The 26,969-nt window shown below is 35.7% G+C and overlaps 3 protein-coding genes and 1 long non-coding RNA gene across 6 annotated transcripts in view; 1 reads left to right on the top strand and 3 right to left on the bottom strand.

Moving 5' to 3' along the window:
- Positions 1–2,519, top strand: part of LOC125205669 — a 10,759-nt gene extending 8,240 nt beyond the window's left edge. The window contains exons 1-4 of one of the 2 annotated variants that reach the window (XR_007173808.1): positions 1,645–1,804; positions 1,894–2,053; positions 2,127–2,171; positions 2,242–2,519. This is a non-coding gene — a long non-coding RNA (uncharacterized LOC125205669). Of the gene's footprint in view, positions 1–1,644; positions 1,805–1,893; positions 2,054–2,126; positions 2,172–2,241 lie in introns of those variants that run through there. The other variant, XR_007173809.1, reaches the window with a different exon arrangement.
- The window catches only part of LOC125205665 (putative late blight resistance protein homolog R1A-10), a 6,789-nt gene extending 1,643 nt beyond the window's left edge, over positions 1–5,146 (bottom strand). The window contains exon 1 of the mRNA XM_048104728.1: positions 4,453–5,146. Coding sequence (XP_047960685.1) covers positions 4,453–5,055 — 603 coding nt within the window. The 5' untranslated portion in view covers positions 5,056–5,146. The remainder of the gene's footprint in view (positions 1–4,452) is intronic.
- LOC125205667 (putative late blight resistance protein homolog R1A-10) lies at positions 3,171–26,490 on the bottom strand. 2 transcript variants are annotated; one of them, XM_048104730.1, is made up of 2 exons: positions 25,167–26,490; positions 3,171–3,951 (listed from the first exon to the last, which is right to left on the bottom strand). In XM_048104730.1, the coding sequence occupies exon 1, from the start codon at positions 26,488–26,490 to the stop codon at positions 25,180–25,182; it is 1,311 nt and encodes a 436-aa protein (XP_047960687.1). In that variant the 3' UTR covers positions 3,171–3,951; positions 25,167–25,179. The 2 variants fall into 2 exon arrangements, 1 of the variants encoding a protein (XP_047960687.1); XR_007173807.1 differs by lacking the exon at positions 3,171–3,951 and adding an exon at positions 9,604–10,006 and having other exon boundaries at positions 24,659–26,490.
- Positions 24,200–26,969, bottom strand: LOC125205668. Its single transcript, XM_048104731.1, has 2 exons — positions 26,370–26,969; positions 24,200–25,118 (listed from the first exon to the last, which is right to left on the bottom strand). The coding sequence occupies exon 1, from the start codon at positions 26,967–26,969 to the stop codon at positions 26,523–26,525; it is 447 nt and encodes a 148-aa protein (XP_047960688.1). The 3' UTR covers positions 24,200–25,118; positions 26,370–26,522.

The following is a 26,969-nucleotide window of genomic DNA, read 5'->3' as shown; positions in this document are numbered from 1 at the left end:
AGAGTTATAGCTTTCGAGAAATTCCTGCAAAAACACAAGTTTTTCAGTGAGAGATTCAACTTGTTGTTTATCGAGAAAAATTGGAGGGGATGGATGAGTTTCAATATCATCTATGACTTTCATAAGAGAAATCAGAGATGCATAAGCCGCCATGAATGCTAAGAGACTGATTAGATGAATAGTGTGAATGAAAATAAGATTAAATTGCAGTGATGAAGAAGACTAATATGATAGAATTATTTTGAAGATATCTTAAAATACTATTAATAACTTTTTAATTAAAGAATGACCCTACATAGCAATTATGCATGATTCTTTTCTGCTGCATTCCATTGTCTAAACGACACAACTGACAGCTCCCCACCCACAATTTCCCTTTTGCTAAGGACAAATAAACATAAAATTAAAGCAACTTGCATTTGTGCTTTTGAATAACAATCACATATTTGAAATATCAAATGCCAGAATTTTAGTCCTTCAAAAATAGTAGAATATTGAGTTTTTTGTTCTCACAAATAGTAGTAAAATTATTAGCCAATAAATCCATGTGAAATGGACTCCTATTTGGAAGGTAAATCAGATGCCCTTCCGTATTAACGTTTCTTTTGATCACGAGATGTAAGAAAGAGAATAGAAGTTAAAGAAAGCGTAAGTAAGAAAAGTAGAAACATTAAAGACGGTAAATCGAAAAATAAAGTGCTAAGAAATTAAATATATTGACTTTTGTATAAACAATAAAGTCAATAAATAAATACAATTCGATTTCAAAATATCATCTAACCGTGTTCGGTTGGTTATACTATAAATTAGTAGTTGATTGGTTGAAATTGGCTTTCTATAAGACTAAATAAATATTGGAGAAAGATAATGGGGAACAAAAGAGAGATGTGGAGAGATAAAATAGTCGGAGGGTTGAAGCTCCGATTAATAGTCGGTATTTCAGTATTTCAATGCAGAAAATATATCATGTAGATGGGCCGACCACTGGCCTTTATTTGTATTGGGCCAACATAATTTCCAATATTAGCAATTGAACACGTTAAAGTTGTCAGCCAAATTATATCATGCTAATCTCTCCAACCGAACGCCGTCTAATAATTTATTTGTGACTAAAAAATGTTTATCATCTTAGCAGTCGGCAATAATTTGCAAAGGTGAAAAAATCACCCAAACAGTCTCACAAGAGACAAGGAGTGAATAGTTTATGGAATTTGTTTTTGGAACCACTCTCCCATGCTATTCGTATTATTCTTTTTGGTGTATGCTTTAAACTATTCATATTATATCTCTTTTAAATAGGAATTAAGGTGTCTATTTAAGATATTAGAATTCTTAAATTGCGACCAAAGAGAAAAGTGCAAATAGCACGAGGGAATACTTCAATAAACATTTTGGATCATATTCTAAATTAAATCATCTCTTATTATTCAAGAGATTTGTTGAACCATCATAAGTTCAAATTTTTTACTATGGTTTCCCTAGGTTTATCTCGGTTTTGGGCAAAAATTGATGGTTTTTAGTGTAGCTCACTCTTTTTTTGAAATTAAATGGTGAATATGGATTTGAAAGCACACCACCAGTTTTGTGATTTAAAGCTACTTAATGTTATGCGGTTTCACTTGTCAAATCGTACGACTCAATTGCTTACCCTTCTCAAGAATTTGGTGCAAATTCTTGTGCACTAGAAGACTTGATAGTTATTGAATTGTTCATTATGGGGTTCTAATTTCTGTGGCAGGAGAGCCAGTGTAGTCCGACGGTTGATGAACTGACATCCGCAAAGTGGGCTGTCCTCTTTAGTAGGGTAAGTGAATGAGATAATATGTAGTACTATTTTCTAGGTATATTTGCACATTGGGCTTGATTGATTGGTGTGGTAATGACAAATATTAGGTTGGTGATAATCTCTTGATGTATCTGTTGAAGTGTACTTCAATATTTCTTCCTCTTCCTCGGAAGAAGCACCATCAGATTTGTGGCCGTTCCGTTGCCAAATTGTTCTCCAACTTCCCAAGAGGCATGCCTAAGTCTAGAGCTCCGCATCATCCACCAAGTAACGTTTATTGAGTCGTGACTTCTCACTTAACTTTAGCAATGCTTCAAGATTTTGATGATTCTTTGATCAGGACACGAGGCTAGGAGGCAAAGGGTGGTTAAGAGACTTCCATGAGGTATGTATCGAATGTCACACGGTTTGATATTTGGCTTTACACTAGGCATGATGTGTTTCCACTTCTTTAGGTGTACACGAACAAGCTAAACGGAAGGAGGGTGTATTCTTTCAAATGTGCTGGTTTTCGTCCCAGGTACGACGTGGAAAGGAAGAATGTTATTTGGTTGGGTTTGCATGCTTACAGAAGGGTGCTGCTGAAGAAGCACTTATGGTGAGGTGGAGAACATGTGACCTGAGCTCAAATATTGATTTTGTGATGCATCAATTCATATTCAGTTGGGCATGGGATGGATGATCTCTTCTTTTGTACAGTATCTTTTTGGCTTTCTATGCAATCGAATGCCCAAAATATGACTTCTATCCCAATTATCTTATGCCAAGATAATTTATTCTTATTCTGTCATCTATCCTATATTTTATTATCTCTTCCTTTAATTAATTAAATATTGTTTTTTAAAATTTTTATAAAAAAATAAAATGCATCACTTAAATTAGGCGGAGAGACTAGAGATTAATGATTTATTTTGTCTAGTGAAGAAGAGTCTCGGTTCACTTTTACCATAAATGGTACTCCCTCCGTCCCATGTTACTTGCACTATTACTTTTCGGCACGTCACAAACTCCTTAAATTATTTATAGTTTAAGTTAGAATTAATGCATATAATTAATATGTTAGTTTAAGTTAAGAGGTCCTTTATTAAGTGACGTCTCATTACACTTAAAATTCTAACTTAATTACATAAAAAAATCAATCTCAAATTTACGGCCTAAAATGAAAAGTGCGAGTAGCATGGGACGGAGGGAGTAATAGGTTGATAGGTCCCACCTTCCACTAATTCATTCCACTCACATTTCCTTTGAAACTAATATATACAAATGGGATCCCTAATTTACTAACTTTTTTTCGTCCACTTTTCTTAACATTTCTTAAAATCCGTGTCGCCCATGAATGAGACTTCTAAAGAACTTAAACAAAATTGGAACTTGCCAGCAAGCTCTGCAACGCTTCATCTTTCTCCTCGACTAAGCACGGACATGAAGGTCTAGTTGGTCTCCTTGTAAATCCTCTTGCTCCTTCAATATCTCTTTAGCTGACAACACCAATAATTCATTGCAATGATCCACTTCAATTGATCTGAGTGTTGGTATTTCTCCAATTTCTGAAGGAATCTCCTTCAATTTTTTCATATTAAAAAGACGAAGCTTCTGAAGAAATGGAAAATGGGAGCTCTCTGACACTGTCCAGTTTTCTAGATCTTGACAACTGAACAAGCTTAGTGACCTGAGGCTGGGGAATTGGCCTTCAACTGTTTCCCACTCGCCTTTTTTGAAGCGACCTCCAAATTAATGTGAGCTCGTGAAGAAGTGGTAAGGCCCCTATCATTGGCAGTATGTCTTCCCACTCAAAACCGATTGGGAAAGAGAGATTCAACTTCTTAAGGGAGTCTGGGAAGCTCATCTTCTGAACATACCTTCCGTTATTGGTGGAGTAGACGAACAAACTCAAGGATTCAAGTTTAGTAAGACACTGAAGACAGCTGAGATAGTTCACTCCCTCAATTACTTCCATATCATCAATTATGGATAATTTCTTGATATTGGGAATTCTTTGAACAACATCTTCACTCAAATTGAGATTCTTCACTCCTTTGAGCACCTCTAGATGCTTCATGACAATAATATCATCGTCAGCGCTCGGGGGAGCTCGGAGATGCATCGTTCGATCATATGAACTCGACATGCCTAAGTTTAAGCATTTTCCAGATATCAATTCGTCCAATAGAATCACCCTCACAAAAAATGATTAGTGTATGTAGATTCCAGAGCAATTTGATTGAAGTTTGCACATGAAAAGGAACGTTTCGAAAAGCAAGGTATCGTGAGTTCACAGGTTTTGGGGTATTTCTCTTTGTATAAAGTCCATATGCATGTAGTGTCCTCAGAAATCTAGATTTTGGCAATTCTAGAACACTAATATTGTCACACCATAGTAAACAAGAACGAACATGTGACATGGATTCAAAGGCATTGAGGATTTTTTCCTTAGAAGTACTTCTTGGAATAACAATCCGGTGTTGCCTAATTACGCCTACAGGACTTTCTTCTCTCAAAACATAAAAAAACCTCTGTTTTTGAGCTTCTTTCATTGATAAATCTCTTAGTAAATCATGAATTTTGCAGGATTTTACATTCCCAAGTAACCCCAACTCATGAACTAAAATGAGATTCCTATCAACTAGCTCTTGCAAGTACTCCTCGGCAATTGTTGTCAAGCTTTTGTTGTCTAATGGTTTAAGAAACCCTTCAGACTCCCATAGCTTGACAATTGTTGAAGCACTAAGCACACGGTCTTCCTCAAACACTCCCATGTAAAGAAAACAAGGCTTTAGATAGGCAGGCAAATGATTATAACTTAGTTTCAATATTCTCAAGCAATAATCATCATTCTCCGAATTCACTATTGAGCTTAAGTTTTCCTTTATGTGCTCCCAATATTCTAGTGTAGGTTCGGATTTAGCCATTAGACCCCCTATCACAGCAATCGCCAAAGGAAGTCCATTACACTTTTCCACAATTTTCTTTCCAATGCTCTCGAGTTGAGTAGGAAAACTTTGTTCCCCAAATACAGTTTTGGAGAACAAAGTCCAACTACTAGCCTCATCTAGAAATCCCATCTTAAAAACTCCATAGGAATCAGTTAAGTAGGCAGCCAAGTTGGACATCCTAGTTGTTACCACTATTCGACTACCCTCACTGCAATCAGGAAACGAAAATTTCAACCTATCCCACACATCTATGCTCCACATATCATCCAATATAATGAGATACCTCCTACCCCATAAACACTTGTGTAATTTTACTTCCAATTCTTTCTCATCCATACTACTCGAGGACCCTCCTGCTCGAGAGAGAACTTGCCTAAGAGTTTCTACTATATTATAATCTTGGGAAATGGTAGTCCACACACAAATATCAAAATGATCCTTAATAAGCTTGTGTTCAAACGCACCTTTTGCAAGAGTAGTTTTGCCGATGCCACCCATCCCCACGATAGGGATGATTTGGAGATTGGTGTTTCCATCAGTAAGCCTATCCAGGAGTTGAAGAAGCACATCATCAAACCCTACCATGAGATGCTCTTTTCAGTGGAACTCTGGATCTTAAATCCGCCACGTTCCTCTGGTGCACTACCTTTTCCCTTGTTATTCCAGTCACCTCTTTTTTGATCATATCCACTTCTTCAATCACATTTTGCAGATCCTGATAGAAGTGGATGCAACTAATTTGTTCACCATCACCACCACCACTAGCACCATCGTCAGTTGCTGCTGCAGAAATGTGAATAGTGTCAATTATATATGACTCGATCACATCTTCGGCCGCTTGAGCTGCATCTACAATGCGCATCTCCAACGGATCTGCTTCGTCGCTGTATGCATAAGGAGAGTTATAGCTTTCGAGAAATTCCTGCAAAAACACAAGTTTTTCAGTGAGCGATTCAACTTGTTGTTTATCGAGAAAAATCGGAGGGAATGGATGAGTTTCAATATCATCTATGACTTTCATAAGAGAAATCAGAGCTGCATAAGCCGCCATGAAAGCTCAGAAACTGAATATTTGAGCAGTGTGAATGAAAATGAGATAAAATGCAAACATGAAAGAAGAAGACCAAAGTGATATTGTTGAAAATATTGCAATTGTGTGGCTATGGACGTTTCAATTCAAGAATGACCCTACATTATAATTATCCATGAAATATACATAATCTTTGCAGCTGGCATCCATTCTCACAACGACTAAATCAAATGTATCTCATCTCTGTCGGCAATTATGTGGAGAAGGCAATTATTGAGAAGAAAAATTGGTTATGACATTAAAATGCACAAAATTAATTTTAAATAATCACCGATTAGTTTAATCTTATACTAAAATATCCAGACAAATTAATAGTATTGACACAACTCAAATACTTGTAAAAGTTCAAAATTCAAACATTTTTCCTGACTCCAGTTTCAAAATTTGTATTGCAATATATTTTAGAAATTTACTGGTTCTAATGCGAAAAATAATTCATTTATCTATTTATGTACTGTAATAAAATTGAATAAAATAGTGAACGAATTTATGGCCGAATCGATGAGAAAATCAAATTTTAGTTTTTTTTAGATAATTTATTTACATAGATCGCTCCATAACCTCATTGGGCTCAGCTCAAAAATAAACATATTTCCAAATCTATTGTTCAAAATGTGGGCTTCTACACACATCACTTTTTTACAAAGCCCAGAACTGAGCCTGACTATGTGGCCCAGATTTAATATAAATCTATAAGTTTTAGAAATAATAATATCTTTATTTTTTTCTATTCATACTTTACTCTCTCTTTATTAACTCATAAAATAATATTCCTAGTACTCGGGGTCCCTTCCAAGTACCCATCCTTGCACTACCACTCTTGTTCCGGCTGGGATTTCGTATCCATTTATTTCACATCTTTGGGCACTCATTCTTGGAACTAGGAGTGGCAACGGAGGGTGCAATCTTAGAGTCTCCTTGATGATTAATTTAAGATATTTAGAGTCTCTTTGATGATTAATTTAAATGGACTATCTCTTCTAACAAACTAGTCTTTTAAACTGAGTTCTCATGTTTAGTGTGTATCACTCTCTTAGAACTCCCACTGTGTGTAAACATTCAAACAATTTATAAAACACAGCATATTCATACGATAATTCCAAATCATATAGTATTATTCAATAAGCATTGAACAATTACTATGAGACTAACATATCATATAATTCAAGAGAGACATTGCTATCAAAGAGTTCACAATAATAAATTCGAATTCATCAAATTGGGCTTTAGGCCCAAAAAATAAAATTCGCCACTCAAGTCAACGGTCCCCATCTCCAAAGTCATGCAATATTCTACAATGCATTAAACAATCCAAAGCCCATCAATTTTCTGAGCCCAAGCAAGGCAAAGAATAAAAATTGGTCACCAAATCAGCAGTCCATAAATCCAAGGTAATGTAAAATTCAAGAATGTAGAGCCATTTAACAATCCTAAGGCCCATCAATTTTCTAGGCCCAATTACTTATTTAGAAAATAAGTAATGAAATTCAATTTTTTTTTCCTCTCTTTATTCCTTACTTATTTAGAAAATAAGTAATGAAATTCAATTTTTATTCTTCTCTTTATTCCTCTCTCCTACTGTATTTTATAGGTCGATCTAGCATTTCGAACACTGATCGTCCTCGCTTGGACATTGAATAATTCATCAATTTTTTTTATCAACACTCAACAAATTCAAAGGTAAAGTATACTCCCTCTGTGTCATTAGAAATGAAACGTTTTCCTCTTTTGGTTGTCTCAATAAAAATGAAACATTTCTTAAAATAGAAACAACACTATTTCTACTCTTTCTCTCTCTTACTTTACTCTCTCTTCATTAACTCACAAAACAACACTGCATAAAATCTCATGACGGAAACCAAATGTTGCATATTTATTGGGACGGAGGGAGTACTACATACTCGAAATTGACGACCGTAACATGTGCTCAATAATGTAACATAAACAAGATGCATTTTTTCGAAATGAGAACTATATGAAGGTCTAGTTGGTCTCCGTATAAATCCTCTTGCTCCACTAATATCTGTTTCGCTGACAACACCACCGATTCACTGCAATCGCACAATGTAATTGATTTGAGTGTTTGGTATTTCTCCGATTTCCAAAGGGATCTCCTTCAATTCTTTCAAAAACAAAAGATGAAGATTCTGAAGAAGCGGAAAGTGGGAGCTCTCTAACACAGTCCAGTATTCCAGATCAATACAGCCGGACAACTTCAGTGACCCGACACTACAAAAAAAGGCGCCGGTTGCTACCAAATATTTGATAGCACCAGGGTGTGCTCGCAAAATTCGAAATATTTTCTAGCACATTTGCGAGCATATATAAAAAAACAACCATGTTTCGAAATATTGAGTGTATTTCTAGCACTGGTATGTGCTAGAAACATTGTGAGCACCTAATGCTAGCAAATTTACCAACTAGTCAAATTTCCTTCAGTTTGCGAGCACTCGTATGTGCTAGCAAATGCTTTTTTATGTAAAAAGGAAATATAATCATTTTCCGCCGACTATTTTGCGAGTGGGAGTAAAATTGCTAGTAACTTTGCGAGTGACAGTAAATGTGCTAGCAAATTTGCGAGTACACGTACAAGTGCTAGTAAAATTGTGAGCACAAAATGCTAGCAAATTAACCAACTAGTCAAATTTCCTTCAGTTTGCGAGCACTCGTATGTGCTAGCAAACGTTTTTACATTTAAAAAGGAAATATAATTATTTTCCACGGATTGTGCTAGCAAATTTCCTCGCGAGGCTAAGGAATTGGTCTTCAATCGTTTCCCACTTGCGTGTTCTGAAGCGGCCTTCATATAACGCGAGCTTCTGAAGAAGTTCAGCTCCAAGGATTCCAGTTTACTAAGACGTTGATGATAGCCGAGATAGTTTACTCTCTCAACTAGTTCCGAGCGATACATCATTTTCAGTTTCTTGACATTAGGAATTCTTTTAACAACATCTTCACTTGGCATGAAAGAGGTTGGACAGAAGGTGTTCGATCAAATATCTAGTCCAATACCTGGAAAAGTGAACGGATGAGGGGTGGTTATATATCCAAATCTCTAACCTTGTGTCTTAAAAAATATTAATATAAAGTTCCTATGTTAGTGAAAGTATGCTAAAAAGCAATCCCATGATGTCATTCAAATGTTGTAACAATAATTTCCAAAATGAGGAATAACATTTTAAACAAGCCAATATTTTAATTAATAATTCGGCTTATATAACAAAACCTCAGCCCACTCCCATTTCCAAAATTTTCAAGTAAGGAATCACAATTTAAACAAGCCAATATTTTAATTCATAATTGGGCCTAAAACAAGCTTGGGCTATGAAATATCCTAAGCCCACTCCCATCTAGCCCAGTTGTGGAATTACAAAATAATAATAATAAAAAAAAGGAATATTTTAATTAGGACCATTATGATGTTAAGCAACAATTAAGCTCTTTGTTAAAATTTTCCATTACAAAATAACATAGGGATTTATGAATAATATTCTTAACCATGAAACCCATATGAAAATAAACACCACATAAGCAATAAATATAAATTATTTTACCATTTATAAAGTATTCTATTTGAATGTCGACTCTAGCATTTCATCAATTCATACATGGGCGTTTAGCGTTTAAGAATTGGACGATGAATAAATATTTCATCAAATTTTCATCAGCAATTAAAATTTACAATTTCAAAGGAAAATATAAATTACTATAATTTGACCACTGTAACATGTGATAATCTTGAAGGTATATATGCCTGACTTAAACAAAGATGCAATGTTCTTTTTCCACTTCCAGAGCAATTCCAAATTTGCAAGATGAGAAATGAAAATTGACCATATTAAGTTTACAAAGAAAGAGAAGACTCAACTAGACCAGACACTACAACTTCAAAATTGGAACTTGCCAGCCTCTGCAACGCTTTATCTTTATTGTCGACGAAAGCACAAACATGAAGGTCTAGTTGGTCTCCTTGTAAATCCTCTTGCTCCTTTAATATCTCTTTAGCTGATAACACCAATAATCCATTGCAATGATCCACCAGAATTAATCTCAGTGTGGGTATTTCTCCAATTTCTGAAGGAATCTCCTTCAATTTTTTTCATTTCACAAAGACGAAGCTCCTGAAGAAATGGAAAATGGGAGCTCTCCGACACTGTCCAGTTTTCTAGATCTTGACAAGAGTCCAACCTTAGTGACCTTCAATGTCTTTTTTGAAATAACAATCACATAGGAGTATTTGAAATATCAAATGACACTTCAATGTCTTTTTTGAAATTGAATTTTAGCCCTTCAAAAATAGAATATTGAGTTTTTTGTTCTCACAAATAGTAGTAAAATTATTAGCCAATAAATCCATGTGAAATGGACTCCTATTTGGAAGGTAAATCTGATGCCCTTCCGTTTTAAATACTCTCCCGTCCCCCAATAATTATCCAATTTGATTCCGACACGAGTTTTAAGAAGTGTAAAGAAAAGTGAGTTGCAAAAGTTATTGGAATATGAGTCTCATTTTTCTATATTAGTTTTACAATAAAATATGAGTGAAATGACAAAAGTGGATAATTAATAGGGGATAGAAGAGCTGCATAAGTCGCCATGAAAGCTCAGAAACAGAATATATGAGCAGTGTGAATGAAAATGAGATACAATGCAAACATGAAAGAAAGAAGACCAATGTGATATTGTTGTATAGGAAAGCATCTCTTGAATATATTGCAATTGTAAGGATATAGACATTTCAATTCAAGAATGGCCCTACATTGCAATTATCCATGAAATATACATAATCTTTGCAGCTGGCATCCTGATACGTGATATCTCTAAGAATATTCCCTCAACCCTATTATTTAGTTAGTTATTGATTTAGCATATCTTGCCAATATTTTCTCATATATCTCTTAGGATCTTTTGTCTTGCTCATTAAGTTAGTATCCTATTATAAATAGGGTCTTTGTTATTCCTTTCCATTAATCAAGAAATATCATTAATCCTTCTATTTTATTTTTACGCTTCTACTTCATTTCGGTATTGATCTTGGTTTGATCGACGGGCAAAGCTCCCGCGACTACCTCGTCTACCTTTTATCCCTCCGACGATCGCCTCTGCGACGCCGGAATCTTGTTAAGAGAAATCATCTCTTAACACATCCATTGTCTAGGCACAAGTGTGATTTGCTCTTTATTCTGCACTCACAATTTCCTTTTAGCAAAATATCAACCACACACCGAAAATATCAAAATCCACATATAAGACCTTTTAGAAATTGAATTTTAGCCTTTCAAACTAAGGAAATGGATTTTTTTGGTAATGTTAGCTGAGAAATCCATTCGTAAATAACCATCAAACATGAAAAATTTTAGCCTATCAATAGTAAAATTCTTAGCCGAGAAATCCATCTGTTTTGAAGGTAAATCAAATGTATAATCCATGATTATTATTGAGGAAACACCTAGTGTGCATTCAAAAGTTTTATTAGTGGAGTTTCCCTTTTTTTGTTACATTTTTTTGTTGATTTTTAAGTTAATAATTGGAAGATTAAGGCAACTAATTAAGTTAATCTTTAGAAACATGAGAAATTATTGAGACCTCTTCTAAACCAAAGATTCTCTTCTGACGAATTTCAATCACAATTTAACAGTAACTGCAATTTGTCACAAAATTAGGGCATTTCAAGAAAGCCAGACATCAATGGAAAAATAAATTAAAACTCCCCTAAATTTTTCTGACTAATTTTAATCAATAAAAAAGAATTTTTTTGAATTACGATTATTCCCAATTAAGAACTGGAAAAGGAAAAGAAAAGAGAAAAGATGCTACCTTTGGCCAACTAAGAATTATTAGCTCAAGAATCTTGCTGAATTCAGCTGTGGTGTTTTCTTTGAAAATGGGAAAAAGGAGTTGAATTTCAAGAAAATTAAATAATACTCCATCTGTCCCATTAGAAATGAAAGTTTTCAGTTTGTCCCATTAAAAATAAAACGTTTCTAAAGATAGAAACAATACCCTCTGTACTTTTTCTTCTCTCTTACTTTACTCTCTCTTCATTAACTCACAAAACAGCACTACCTAAAATCTTGTACCGAAAAATAAATGTTGCATATTTAATGGGACGGAGGGAGTATTAGCTAGCTTTTAAATAGTCACGATTGTTTATGACATTGAAAATTAATTTTTAGTTTTTTGAAATTATTTACATAGATCTCTCGCTCCATAACCTCATTGGGCTCATACCAAAAATAATCTTACATTCCAAATCTATTGTTCAAAAAGTGGGCTTCTACACGTATCAGTTTTTTACAAAGCCCAGAACTGAGCCTGAATATGTGGCCCGATTTAAGATAGATCTATAAGTTTAGAAACATCACTATCTATTTTTCCTTCTCTTACTTTATTATATCTTCATTAACTCACAAAATAACATTCTCTAAAATTTCGTGTCAAAAACCAAATTTTCATATTTATTAGGATAGAGAGAGTATTTACTTGCATTGGAATCTATAACACAATACATACAATATTAACTTAACGCACTCTACATTAAAAGTAAACGCTCCCTGGATAAGTCAAACACGCGCATGTAAAGGTCTCTTAACAATAGGGATCAAGCGCAAAGGGTGTTTCCTATTAACAGTTGCGCCAAAGGCCTCCGTCATATCCAATTCATCATGCTTCATCCCATATAGCATTTTCCAATCGAAATGAAAAAGAAGCATAGCAAGTGGAATCTCCACATTTGCCAGACCGAACAACATGCCGGGACATATTCTCCTTCCCGCACCAAAGGGCATGTATTCGAGATTGCTCGCATGGAAATCATGCGAGCTTTCCTCAAATCTCTCAGGTATAAACTTCTCAGCATCATTCCAATACTCATGGTATCTTCCAAGTACCTATCCCTGCACTACCACTACCACTGTGATATTGTGATATAGGAAATAAGTATGGAGCTGCTTTTCTGGAATCCATTGAGATAATATCAAAAGGATAACAAAGCTTAGCCCCACAACGTTTGCTACAATTATTGAGGAGTTAATTTGAGTTTTATTTGTCGTTTCTGGCATATCATCAAACTCCTACTCTTCATTCTCGCTTGTATAGATATCTTCATTAATGGAATTTCCCTTTTTATTGCTTTTTTTGTGCTGCTATTAAGATCAATGGGTGTATTTGAATAGATATTGTTAAATTCTCTAAATTCTGTCCCACATCGACTTGGTGATGATCCAATCTAATCTATATAAGTGTGAATAACTCTCCCCTTATGAGCCCTTTTAAGGGGTGAGTGGCCCATTTCTAATAGATATCTTTATTAAAGGAAATGATCTGTTTGGTAAAACTTAATTTGCCGCTGTAGAACTGTGGGGCCAACATAGAGATAAGGGAGAAATCTCATTAGAAAAGAGAGTTTTTTCAGCATCAATCTTATTAGAAGTCTGAAAATAATTGTGAGTTTTTTAATATGAAATTACTTTATGAAAATTGATCAATATATTGTTTAAAACAAATCACTGTATAATGCACAAAAGATTCTGTGAATATTACAATGAAGCTATACATATTGCAATACGAATTGGTATTTCTGTTCAAAATGAAGTTGTATACATTGTAAAATGAGTATGTATTTTTATTCAAAATGGGCTGTCTGAATCAGATAACTTCAAAGTTGGAACTTGCCAACTTCTCTAGCATTTCATCTTTCTTCGAAACTAAAACATGAACATGAAGGTCTAGTTGGTCTCCCTGTAAATCCTCCTGCACCTCTAATATTTGTTTCGCTGACAACACCACTGATTTATTGCAATGTTGCAATTCAATTGATCTAAGTGTAGGTATTTCTCCAATTTCCGAAGGGATCTCTTTCAACTCTTCCAACCCAAAAAGACAAAGCTCCTGAAGAAGTGGAAAGTGCGATCTCTCTAACATTGTCCAGTTTTCTAGATCACGACACGTGGACAATGTTAGTGACCTGAGATTGGAGAATTGACCTTCAATTGTTTCCCACTTGCTTGTTCTGAAGCAACCATAATATAATGAGAGCTTCTCAAGAAGTGGTAACGAACCTATCGTTAGCAGTGTGTCTTCCAACTCAAAATCAAATGGTACAGAGAGAATCAACTTCTTAAGGGAGCATGGGAAGCTCATCTTTTCCACAAAATTTTCAATATCGATGGAATAGATCTTCAACCACAAGGATTGCAGTTTACTAAGACATTGAAGATTATTGAGACGGTTCACTCTCTCAATTTGTTTCCCATCGTATTCCATATACAATTTCTTGATATTGGGAATTCTATTAACAGCATGTTCACTTAAATTGAAATTCTTCAGTCCTTTCAGTGCCTCTAAATTGTCCATGATAATAATATCCTCTTCGGCAATTGGGGGATCTGGAAGATGCAATTTCCTATACGTGAACTCGACATGCCTAAGTTTATGCATTTTCCAAATTTCAATTGGTGCAATAAAATCTTTCAACAAGCAATAATTAGTGTATGTAGATTCCAAAGCAGATTGATTGAAGGAATCATGCACACATCGTAAACACTAAAAGCAAGGTACCTTGAGTTCACTAAATGAAACACATTTTCTAGTGAATACACGCATCCCATCTCTCCATTTGTGCTATCATATGTATATAGTGTCCTTAGAAATCGAGAATTTGGCAATTCGAGAACTCCACTGTAATAACATACATAAGAACGAGCACGTGACATAGATTCCTTCATTATGAAATTGGCATTGTGGATTCCTGACTCTGAAGTGCTTCTCGGAATAACAATGCGATGTTGGCAATGATTTTCTAGGGAATACAGACAACCCATCTCTCCATTTGGACTATGTTCCTTGAAGACATAAAAAAACCTATGTTTCTGAGCTTCTTTCAATGATAAATCTCTTAGTAAATCATGAATCTTACATGATTTTATATTCCCAATAACCCCAACTTTTGAACTAGAATGAGATTTCTATCAACTAGCTCCTTTAAGTACTCTTCGCAATTGTTGTCAAACTTTTGTTATCTATCGGTTTAAGAAATCCTACAGAAACCCATAGCTTGACTATTGTTGAAGTACTGATTGCACAATCCTCCTTAAACACTCCCATATACAGAAAACAAGGCTTGAGATAGGCAGGCAAGTGGTTATAGCTCAATTTCAATATTTTCAAACAATAATCATCATTCTCAGAATTCACTATTGAGCTTATGTTTTTTGATACATGCTGCCAATTTTCTAGTGTATGTTCGGATTTTCCCATCAGACCCCCTATCACAACAATCGACAAAGGAAGTCCATTACACTTTTCAACAATTTTCTTTCCAATACTCTCGAGTTGAGTAGGAAAACTTTGTTCTCCAAATACAATTTTAGAGAACAAAGTCCAACTACTAACCGCGTCCAGAAATTCCATCTTAAAGAATCTATTGGAATCGGTCAAGTGGGAAGCTAAGTTTGACATCCTAGTTGTTACGATTATTCGACTACAATTACCGCAATCAGGAAAGGAAAATATCAACTCATCCCACGCATCAATACTCCACATATCATCCATTATGATTAGGTACCTCCTATTCCATAAATACTTGTGTGATTCAACTACCAAATCTTTCTCATCCATACTGCTCGAGTATCCTCCTACTTGAGAGAGAACTTCCCTAAGAATTTCTACTATATTATAATCTTGAGAAATGGTAGCCCACACACAAATATCAAAATGGTATTTTATAAGCGGGTGTTCAAACGCACCTTTTGCAAGGGTGGTTTTGCCGATTCCACCCATCCCTACGATAGGGATGATTTGGCGATTCGTGTTTCCATCAGTAAGTGTATCCAAGAGCTCAAGCAACATATCGTCAAACCCTACCATGAGATGGTTCTTCTTCTCGGTGGGACTGGACCTTACACCTGCATCATCGGAAGCAAACTTTCTCTGTTTGTCTTCCTTTTCATTGTTTCTCAAACTGGCATCATCAAAAGCCACTCTATCTTTCTGTTCATTCTCCCTTGTTATTATCCCAGCCACCTCTTTCTTGATCAAATCAATTTCTTCTATCACATTTTGCAGATCTTGATAGAAATGGATGCAGCTGATTTGTTCATCACCACCCTCATCAGTTGTTGCAGACAGCTGAATAGTGTCGATAATATAGGATTCGATCACATCTTCAGCCGCATGAGTTAAATCTGCAATGCAAATTAGGGGTGAGTTACATTTACAACCCTAATAATCATAGTAAGTCATTATATTTTGAAAATATCAAACCATCTAGGAACAAATAGGAATTATAAATTAAATAGATCACAAGTCGGATTTCGAGCAGATCAAAGCAGCTGGATCTTAATATTCATGACCTAAATTCAGATCAGATCCGATCCAGATCCATTGGATACTTTCTTTGGAGCACCCAGATCCTAAAATATGGATTTGGATTCCTCTTCCAGGTCCATCCATATTCTATCTTATCTTAATTATCAGGTGGATTTGACTTAAAAAGTAAATAACCTAAATTTTTTAAAATACAACAAAACGAACCGAATTTACTTCCGTAATCAAACTAAAATAACCTGACTAATCTAATGGTTTTTTAGGGTTTTTCCAAATTTTACCAAAAGAAATCCGATTTTATTCAAATTTGTTTTCATCGCAATCAATAATTTAATAAAATCCTTGTCAAATACCTATACCATTTATCATCAAGACCAACAAAAAAAAATTAATAGAACAAATAGTCAGCTTTTCTTGAATTTCAACAAATAATAGAGCTCGCTTAAACATTTTGAAAAAAAAATTACTCACCAATAATGCGAATCTCCAATGGATCTGCTTTGTCGCTGTATGCATAGGGTGATTCGTAACCATCAAGAAATTCCTGCAAGAAGGTAACTATTTCTGTGAGAGATTCAACTTGTTTCTTGTCGAGAGAAATCGGAGGGGAAGGATGAGTTTCAACGTCATTCTATGATATGCATAAGAGAAATCAGAGCTGAATAAGCCGCCATCTTAATTCTTTGAAACTTAATGCACAAACATAGTGTGAATAGAAATGATGAGACAAATGTATCTAATATGAACTGGTATTTTGATGATTTTTATGATATACTCAAAAATAAAGAAAAGAATGTGCAACGAATGCTACATGGAAGAGTATGAAATGAGACAAAACTATAAGGATGAAAAGAATGTGATAATTGAAAGACAAGTTTAATAGCATTATATATAGAGCATCATACTGTGATACTCCCTCCGTCCCGGCTAAGCTGACACATTGCTTAGCGGGATTTTAGGAGTTATTGGTTAATGTGTTTAATTGGAGAAAGAGAAGGTGGGTGTAAGTATTAAAGTAGAGAGATAAAGAAAGATGGATATTTTAATAGGAGTGAGAAAAAGTGGTTGAGTGTATTAATTGGAGAGAGAAAGTTACCAAAAAAGAAAATGTGTCATCTTAGTTGGGACAAACTAAAAAGGAAAACGTGTCATCTTAAGCGGGACGGAGGGAGTATAATTTTATTTATTCTATTTGTTGTCAGAAATGCTTAAAAGATAATTAGTGTGACAGGCTGGAAATGAGGCCAGACTATATTTCTGGGAATATGATAGTTTTAGAAAATGGTAAGTCAACTTTCATTATGTTGACGTTTTGTTTTAACCTTGTTAAAGTATTGTGTTAAAGTTTAAAGTGAAAAGAGTAAAGTAAGATATAAAAAGATAGTAAAATATGAGAAAGAATAAAGTTTGTAAATTGACTCAACTCTCATAGAACAAAACTTGGGACAGAGGCCATATATGAATTTCATAAAAATTAGGCGTGACAGCTGGTTTATGTTGATAAAATATTGCTATGACTTGACCAATTATTGCTGAAATGTATAACTAATTAGAACGTTTGCCTCAGCTTCAGTAAAATATTTAATGTAAATATTCTATATTATCACAACAAAGCCACCAAAATCATTACTATTCCATACTAAAACTTGGTCCTCGTGACGTTATCACAAAATTATCGAAATCATCCACCCATTATAAATTACTGATCCAGTTGTGAAGGTTGAGGTCAAAAGTCTTAAATCCGGTGTGTTTAAAAAAATCTCTAATCCTATTTAAAATTTAGAAAAAACCTGGGCCTGAAAATTATCAGCCCACTCCCAATTCCACAAATCCAAATAGAGAATCATAAAATAAAAAATCCAATAATTTATTATAGTACATAATTTGGCCAAAACAAACTTCACTTTTACTCTCGCACTACCTCCGTTCCCCAAATATTCTTTCACTTTGACCCGACATGAATTTTAAGAAATGTAATAGAAAGTGAGTTGAAAAAGTTAGTAAATTGTGGGTCTACTATCTCCGTCCATCAAAATTTGTCCCATTTTGACTCGGCACGAGTTTTTAGAAATGTAATGAAAAATGAGTTGGAAAAATTAATGGATTGTGGGTCCTACTTTTATATATTAGTTTTATAATAAAATATGAGTAGGAATGAGTTAGTGGAATATAAGGTCCACTACCAAAAATGGTAAAAGTGAAATGTGACTAAGTGGCAGAGTGATTGGCTAAGTCAAAAGGCGTCGGGCTTTAAATCTTTTGTTGTGCAATCTTTAAATTTATGTTTAGTATTTAACAATAATATCACACAGCTATTTTAATTTAATTCCGAAAAAATATTTTACTAAGTCTAATGGAGTATTTTTTTTTAGTTTACTAATTTTTGCATTAAAATTCTGTTGTCCATTCTAAAATATAATGAAAAAGGTAATAATACAAGCACTATTAAATGTTTCTATCTCTGCAACTTGTCTGCGTCAAGTGAGAAGTAGGTGAAAATTGAATGTTATAATCCTGGAAAAAAAGTTCTTTTATCTCGATTTAAGTGACAAATGGTTTGAACAGAAAATAATGATTCAACTCAACTATAGATGTTATATGCATATATAATTAGACACACTACATAGTTATGTGGCAGATACAAACACTTGCAATTGTATTATCAGATAATTTATTTATCCAAGATTCATTACAATTAATAATTAGAGTTAATCGTCTATTTAATGGTATAGTAAATATTAATCTTTTGTATAAATAATTAAATTATGCTAACCAAATTTTGGACAATACTTAATTATTTGCCATTAGTGAGTCCTAATTAACTAAGGAAATAGTGCACGTATATGTGAAAAAAAAAGTTTCACTTAATGCAACAGGCTAACAATCTATTGAACAAATATGAAAACTCATCCTAAAAAACTAGTCTTTTATTCAAAAAAAATCTATTAGTCCTAAAAGACTAATTTATTAGGAGAAAAAATTCACAACTAGCTAGTATATAAACCTCACACTGTCTTACGCAAGTGATGTGTTATAAGTTTATTATGTTGTTTTACACACTTGATGTAGGATATATTTACCTGCATTGGAATCCATAACATAATTAATACAAATCATTATCAACTTAATGTACACTCTACCACTCAAAGTAAACGCTATGTAAATAAGTCAAACATGTGCACGTAAAGGTCGCTTAACAATAGGAATCAAGCGCAACGGGTGTTTCCTATTGACAGTCGCGCCAAACGCCTCCGTCATATCCAATTCATCATGCTTCATCCCATATGGCATTTTCCAATCGAAATGAAAAAGAAGCATAGCAAGTGGAATCTCCACATTTGCCTGACCGAACAACATGCCGGGACATATTCTCCTTCCCGCGCCAAAGGGCATGTATTCGAGATTGCTCGCATGGAAATCATGCAAGCTTTCCTCAAATCTCTCAGGTATAAACTTCTCAGCATCGTTCCTGTAGTGATCAGATCATTCGGGATTCACTAATTACCGAGACCTCTTTATTGCAATTGACCTAAGATGACTAATCTCAGAGTTACAAGCCAAGTTACAGAGCGTACAATCGAACTATACAATCTACAGATGCTGCAAGATACAGAACCCTAGTACTAATCAGAATCTCACTCCATGGCTATATCCTTAGTTCTTGACTTGCACACTAAGTAGAACGAATAGTATAGTAAGAACTCAGATCCTAAAGGATCTGAAACAAGAAAGTAATATGAAGAACACAAGTAAGAAACCGAGGGACAATGGCTCAGGTTGCACACGCAACTTCACAAGGGCCAGAGACCTCCACCGTCTGCACCGCGAGTCACAAGGGAGCACCGTGAGACTGAAAAACCCCCAAACCCTAGGGATTAACCGATTACTCCTTCACAGAAGCGATTCACCACAGAAATCACAAGGACTCGTCTCAATCACCAAGAACACTGCCAGAACATCACCAATTGTTCCTCACACATCGAGATCTTCTCAAATCTTCACCAAATGCAAAAAGATCATAACTCAACCGTTCGATCACCAACAGATCCACCACATCAACACAACGTTGAAAGGATCACACTCTTCCTCACACAACAAGAGAGGGAATGGTCGGAGAAGATGACCGAAGAAGAGAGAGAGAGATAAAGCAATCACTAGAGAGAGAGTCTAAGATTCAGAATGAATGAGGCGGAAGAGAGAGATGTGAGTTTAACCACTCACAACAAAAACACCTTAGATCCAACGACCTGCATTCAAGATCCGGGTGACTATGCCACGTGGCAGCCATCGGTTAATCCCAGGTAAGTTTTGGGCCACAACACATTGGGCCACAAATAATAGAATTTGGGCTCCGAATTAATTAAGCCCACAATTAATTCCTCCAGCCCAATTCACAATTGGTCCATATATCTCACGGTTCCAATACTCAGGGTCTCTTCCCACCAGAACCCATCCCTGCACTACTACTCTTGTTCAAGCTGGGATTTCATATCCATTTATTTCACATCTTTGGGCACTCATTCTTGGAACTAGGAGTGGCAACGGAGGGTGCAATCTTAGTGTCTCATTCTTGAAATGGACTCTCTCTTGTAATAGACTAGTTTTTTGAACTGAGTTCTCTGTATCATTGTCTTAGAACTCCCACTGCGTGTAATCATTCAAACAATTTATAAAACACAACATATTCATACGATAATTCCAAATCATATATTCAATAAGCATTGACAAATTACTATGAGACTAACATATCATATAATTCAAGAGAGACATTGCTATCAAAGAGTTCACAATAATAAATTCGGATTCATCAAATTGGGCTTTAGGCCCAAAAAATAAAATTCGCCACTCAAGTCAACGGTCCCCATCTCCAAAGTCATGCAATATTCTACAATGCATTAAACAATCCAAAGCCCATCAATTTTCAGAGCCCAAGCAAGGCGGACCAAATTAATTTTTTTCGGCCCAACATGAAAAAGCACCGTTTCTCTGCCCTTTTTTCACTTAACAGATCATGGACTTCTGTCGAATCTCCAAATGGATCTATCAACAACATTCCAAACAAATCCCTTAATTAGTTAGGATTTCACGGGTGGCCAGCTCACATAAATTGGAATAGAACGAATCATACAAAACCTCCAATATGAGAAAAGAATGTGTATATGACAATCATCACTTAATTTAATTCCAATCCAAGAATCTCCTATTTTTTTATCTATGCGTATGTGCCTTTTGTCTTTTGTCTTTCTCTTTGTCTCATTGTTTGTCTTTTGCTGTCCTCACATTTTGTCTTTATATCTTTTACTTTTCTCTTTGAATCCAGCTCAAAGATTTCTAGCATTTCTTGTAGTACACTATATTGTTACGGATTCAATTCCCACCTCGGTTGTGAGAACAACTGGTATGGAATATATAGACTAAATGAGCTCTCTCTCCTAACAGGCTAGTCTTTTGGGCTGAGTAATCCTATTTAGACTTAATTAGTTATCGCATGGTTAGCTCAGTTGGTCTCTAGAACATTAATGCGTCCTCTTTTCAAAAAGAGTTAAATATTTATTTGAATTGATGTTCAATCACTACCAAGAAACACACAATAACGGGTTAATATAACTACAAAAGATGTCCTTAATCTTTAAGCAGGTGAAGAAGTGAAAACTTGTGCAACTGTATTTTTAAAAGCAAGCTACAATCTTCATTAAATTAAAAATAGTACACTCAAACAAATATGGTAAAAAAAACTCAAGTAAAGAAGAAGAAGAAGAAGAAGAAGAAGAAGAAGAAGAAGAAGAAGAAGAAACATTGAGCCTTTTTTTTTTCAATCCACGGCCTCAATGTTGCCATCTTTGATCATATCTTTACCGCAGCCGTCGAAACAAATGAAGAAGTTGCAGAATGCACAGTAAAAACCTGTCTTTTCATGCATATCCTTACCACAAACGTCGCAGCAGTGTTTTGTAGTGAGAATTTGATAGGTGAGAAGGTGGCAGTGGGCTCTGGCGATCACATATTTTTGACCAAACTTGATGTTTCTATACTCGCCGGATGTATTTTTAAAGCAGCTCGGATGGAAGGATATATCACAACTGCGGCAATGATACATCCAACGCTTGGGATTCATTTCTTCCTCGCATTCATTGCAGTAGAATTCACCGGGATGGTTAAGAGTGGCATCGTGCGTCAGAAGCAGTGGGTGGTGCTTGTCCCATCTTGAAGGCGCAGGTGAGATGGACAACATAGCTGCAAAGCTCGCAATGATATATCCAAAGTTTGGATATTAATCTTTTTCTGCACACTTCACAACGGTAGTCATATCTGAGATATTGAGGAGGGACATGATAAGAGAGAGAGAGGGAGTGGTTGTGATCTTCCCTTTGGATATTCTGAGGCAAAGAAGCACATCTCTCATGGATCCAATACTCACATGCAGGTGTGGTGCATGTGTAGGAACTCCCTTTGGCGCCTGTGGTGCCGCAAGCATCGCACTTGAATGAACAACTTCTCCTCAGAAACAAGAGTTGATGCTCAGGGTGACTCGGATGATGGATGATGCTGCTGCTCCTCTGCTGCTCCACATCTTCTTCAGCTGCATACATCATGTCGCTGCCCTGCGCGCATCTGACATGCGCCACGAACGTGCATTCTGCGCCCGTGCATCTGTACAAGATGCTTGGTAAACTCGCAACCTGCAGATAGAGCAGCGCGTTTTTCCAAACCGAGGGAAAGAGAATTGTTGAGTGAGTGTGTGTTGAGGGTGCATTGCGTGCCTGATCTTCCTCGGCGCCTCTGCACAGTCTTCATGTAGTACACTGCATCACCCACATTTCTGGCTACATTCATAACCTTTCTCTCCACTTCTAAAAAGTCGTCGACAACTATAACAAGCACGAAATCCAACCAATCACCACCAGAGAAAGTGGATGCTCGTGGTCCAATGATTAAGCATCTTTCTCTCCTCCTCCTCCTCCTCCTCTGCTCACTCATTCTTATGTGTGTGTGTATTTTCTTTTTTACTTCTTGTGTTTGTATATCAAAACTTATATAGACTGTTTATTGGAGTACTATCTTTATTACGCATAACTTCTAATCTCAGCAAAGTACCTACTCTTCTTTTTTCCATTTTTCTTTTTCTTTTTCTTTCTCTTTCTCTTTTGTCTTTTGCTTTTCCGATATTATTAGTATATTTTTCTAACGTCTAATTTAACTTTGAAATTGTCACAATTATTGAGAGATACTTAAAACTTAAAAGCGAGTGCACTATTTATTGGATGATTAATGCAATTGAAATAACAATTCTAAGGCCCATCAAGTGTCTAGGCCCAAATAAAGCGGACCAAATTAATTTGGTTTCGGTATATTAAAATGAAGCAGCAGCCTTTTCTGGCCCAATAAACAAGAAAAAACATCGAATTCTCTGTTTTTTTTCACTTAAACATAGCATGGACATCGAATATATGGTTTGACATAAATGCAGAATTTAATGTCATTTTATAAACCTAAATTTAGAAGTCGTGACCCTTTCACTAAAGCCATATGAATTAGAATATGCATATAAAAAATATTCAACTAAAAGTCTTGGTTAACATTTTAACCTATTAAACAAAAGATTTAGAATTACAATACGCTCACTTAAGTTTTTTTTTTGGGTACTGTAAAAAAAACCCGATTGACCCGCAGCCCGATTGACATCCCTACTTTCAAGCAATAAATCTTCTTTCTTTATTTGAGTGTAAATAAAGCTACTTTTTGCATTGTGCCTAAAACTTTATCTAGTTTACCCAAACGCTGTGATGACTATTTATGCTTCTTAAAAACAAAGAAATGCCAAATTTGTAAATGAGATATGAAATTGAATTGACTTGTAGTCACAGAAACGGAAGAGAGAGAAGACTTCTAACATCTGTTTAGCTTACAACTCCGCTGATTCATTGCAATAATGCAATTTAATTGATTTGAGTGTAGATATTTCTCCAATTTCTGAAGGGATCTCCTTCGAATCATATAAAAACCAAAGACAGCTCCTCGAGGGTTAACTCTCGAGTAGTAAAAGAACAATAGAAACTCAATATGTAAGTGTCAAGCAATTCCAAATTTGCAAGATTATAAATGAAAATTGACCATTTACAAAGAAAGAGAAGACTTCACTAATATTATGGAGGGAAGCATACAAGGTAAAGAAGAGCGATCAAATCACTTCAACTCGAGTGAAGCACAAAAACTTTAAAATTGGAACTTGCCAGCCTCTGCAACGCTTCATCTTTCTCCTCGACTAAGCACGGACATGAAGGTCTAGTTGGTCTCCTTGTAAATCCTCTTGCTCCTTCAATATCTCTTTAGCTGACAACACCAATAATTCATTGCAACGTTCCAATTCAATTGATCTGAGTGTTGGTATTTCTCCAATTTCTGAAGGAATCTCCTTCAATTTTTTCATATTCAAAAAGAAGAAGCTTCTGAAGAAATGGAAAATGGGAGCTCTCTAACACTGTCCACTTTTCTAGATCTTGACAAGTGAACAAGCTTAGTGACCTGAGGCTGGGGAATTGGCCTTCAACTGTTTCCCACTCGCCTTTTTTGAAGCGACCGGAAATTAATGTGAGCTCGTGAAGAAGTGGTAAGGCCCCTATCATTGGCAGTATGTCTTCCCACTCAAAACCGATTGGGAAAGAGAGTAATCAACTCCTTAAGGGAGTCTGGGAAGCTCATCTTCTGAACATACCTTCCGTTATTGGTGGAGTAGACGAACAAACTCAAGGATTCAAGTTTAGTAAGACACTGAAGACAGCTGAGATAGTTCACTCCCTCAATTACTTCCATATCATAAGTTATGGCTAAGTTCTTGATATTGGGAATTCTTTGAACAACATCCTCACTCAAATTGAGATTCTTCACTCCTCTGAGCACCTCTAGATGCTTCATGACAATAATATCATCGTCAGCGCTCGGGGGAGCTCGGAGATGCATCTTCCAATTAATGAACTCGGCATGCCTAAGTTTAAGCATTTTCCAGATATCAATTCGTTCCATAGAAACACCATCACAAAAAATGATTAGTGTATGTAGATTCCAGAGCAATTTGATTGAAGTTTGCACATGCAGAGGAACGATTCGAAAAGCACAGGTGTTGGGGTATTTCTCTTTGGATAAAGTCTCTGGGCATGTAGTGTCCTCAGAAATCTAGATTTTGGCAATTCTAGATCACTAATCTTGTCACACCATAGTAAACAAGAACGAACATGTGACATGGATTCAAAGGCATTGAGGATTTTTTCCTTAGAAGTACTTCTTGGAATAACAATCCGGTGTTGCCTAATTACGCCTACAGGACTTTCTTCTCTCAAAACATAAAAAAACCTCTGTTTTTGAGCTTCTTTCATTGATAAATCTCTTAGTAAATCATGAATTTTGCAGGATTTTACATTCCCAAGTAACCCCAACTCATGAACTAAAATGAGATTCCTATCAACTAGCTCTTGCAAGTACTCTTTTGCAATTGTTGTCAAGCTTTTGTTGTCTAATGGTTTAAGAAACCCTTCAGACTCCCATAGCTCGACAATTTCTGAAGCACTAAGCACACGGTCTTCCTCAAACACTCCCATGTAAAGAAAACAAGGCTTTAGATAGGTAGGCAAATGATTATAACTTAGTTTTAATATTCTCAAGCAATAATCATCATTCTCCGAATTCACTATTGAGCTTAAGTTTTCCTTTATGTGCTCCCAATATTCTAGTGTAGGTTCGGATTTAGCCATTAGACCCCCTATCACAACAATCGCCAAAGGAAGTCCATTACACTTTTCCACAATTTTCTTTCCAATGCTCTCGAGTTGAGTAGGAAAACTTTGTTCTCCAAATACAGTTTTGGAGAACAAAGTCCAACTACTAGCCTCATCTAGAAACCCCATCTTAAAAACTCCATAGGAATCAGTTAAGTAGGCAGCTAAGTTGGACATCCTAGTTGTTACCACTATTCGACTACCCTCACTGCAACAAGGAAACGAAAATTTCAACCTATCCCACACATCTATGCTCCACATATCATCCAATATAATGAGATACCTCCTACCCCATAAACACTTGTGTAATTTTACTTCCAATTCTTTCTCATCCATACTACTCGAGGACCCTCCTGCTCGAGAGAGAACTTGCCTAAGAGTTTCTACTATATTATAATCTTGAGAAATGGTGGCCCACACACATATATCAAAATGATCCTTGATAAACTTGTGTTCAAACGCACCTTTTGCAAGAGTAGTTTTGCCGATGCCACCCATCCCCACGATAGGGATGATTTGGAGATTGGTGTTTCCATCAGTAAGCCTATGCAGGAGTTGTTGAAGCACATCATCAAACCCTACCATGATAAGGTTCTTCTCAGTGGAACTACTGGATCTTAAATTCCAGTCACCTCTTTTTTGATCATATCCACTTCTTCAATCTCATTTTGCAGATCCTGATAGAAGTGGATGCAACTGATTTGTTCACCATCATCATCACCAGCACCATCATCATCATCATCATCATCATCATTATCATCATCATCATCACCACTAGCACCATGGTCAGTTGATGCCGCAGAAAGGTGAATAGTGTCAATGATATATGACTCGATCACATCTTCAGCCGCTTGAGCTGCATCTAAAATGCGCATCTCCAACGGATCTGCTTCATCGCTGTATGCATGAGGAGAGTTATAGCTTTCGAGAAATTCCTGCAAAAACACAAGTTTTTCAGTGAGAGATTCAACTTGTTGTTTATCGAGAAAAATTGGAGGGGATGGATGAGTTTCAATATCATCTATGACTTTCATAAGAGAAATCAGAGCTGCATAAGCCGCCAT

Source organism: Salvia hispanica, chromosome 2, assembly GCF_023119035.1.
Source record: "Salvia hispanica cultivar TCC Black 2014 chromosome 2, UniMelb_Shisp_WGS_1.0, whole genome shotgun sequence".
Lineage (NCBI taxonomy): Eukaryota > Viridiplantae > Streptophyta > Magnoliopsida > Lamiales > Lamiaceae > Salvia > Salvia hispanica.
Note: the sequence above shows the minus strand (reverse complement) of the source record. Positions and strands in the feature narration are given on the sequence as shown.

Bases quoted from the DNA above. Each gene is read 5' to 3' on its own strand.
- LOC125205668 (XM_048104731.1), bottom strand. From the start codon at position 26,969: ATGGCGGCTTATGCAGCTCTGATTTCTCTTATGAAAGTCATAGATGAT.
- LOC125205667 (XM_048104730.1), bottom strand. From the start codon at position 26,490: ATGGTAGGGTTTGATGATGTGCTTCAACAACTCCTGCATAGGCTTACT.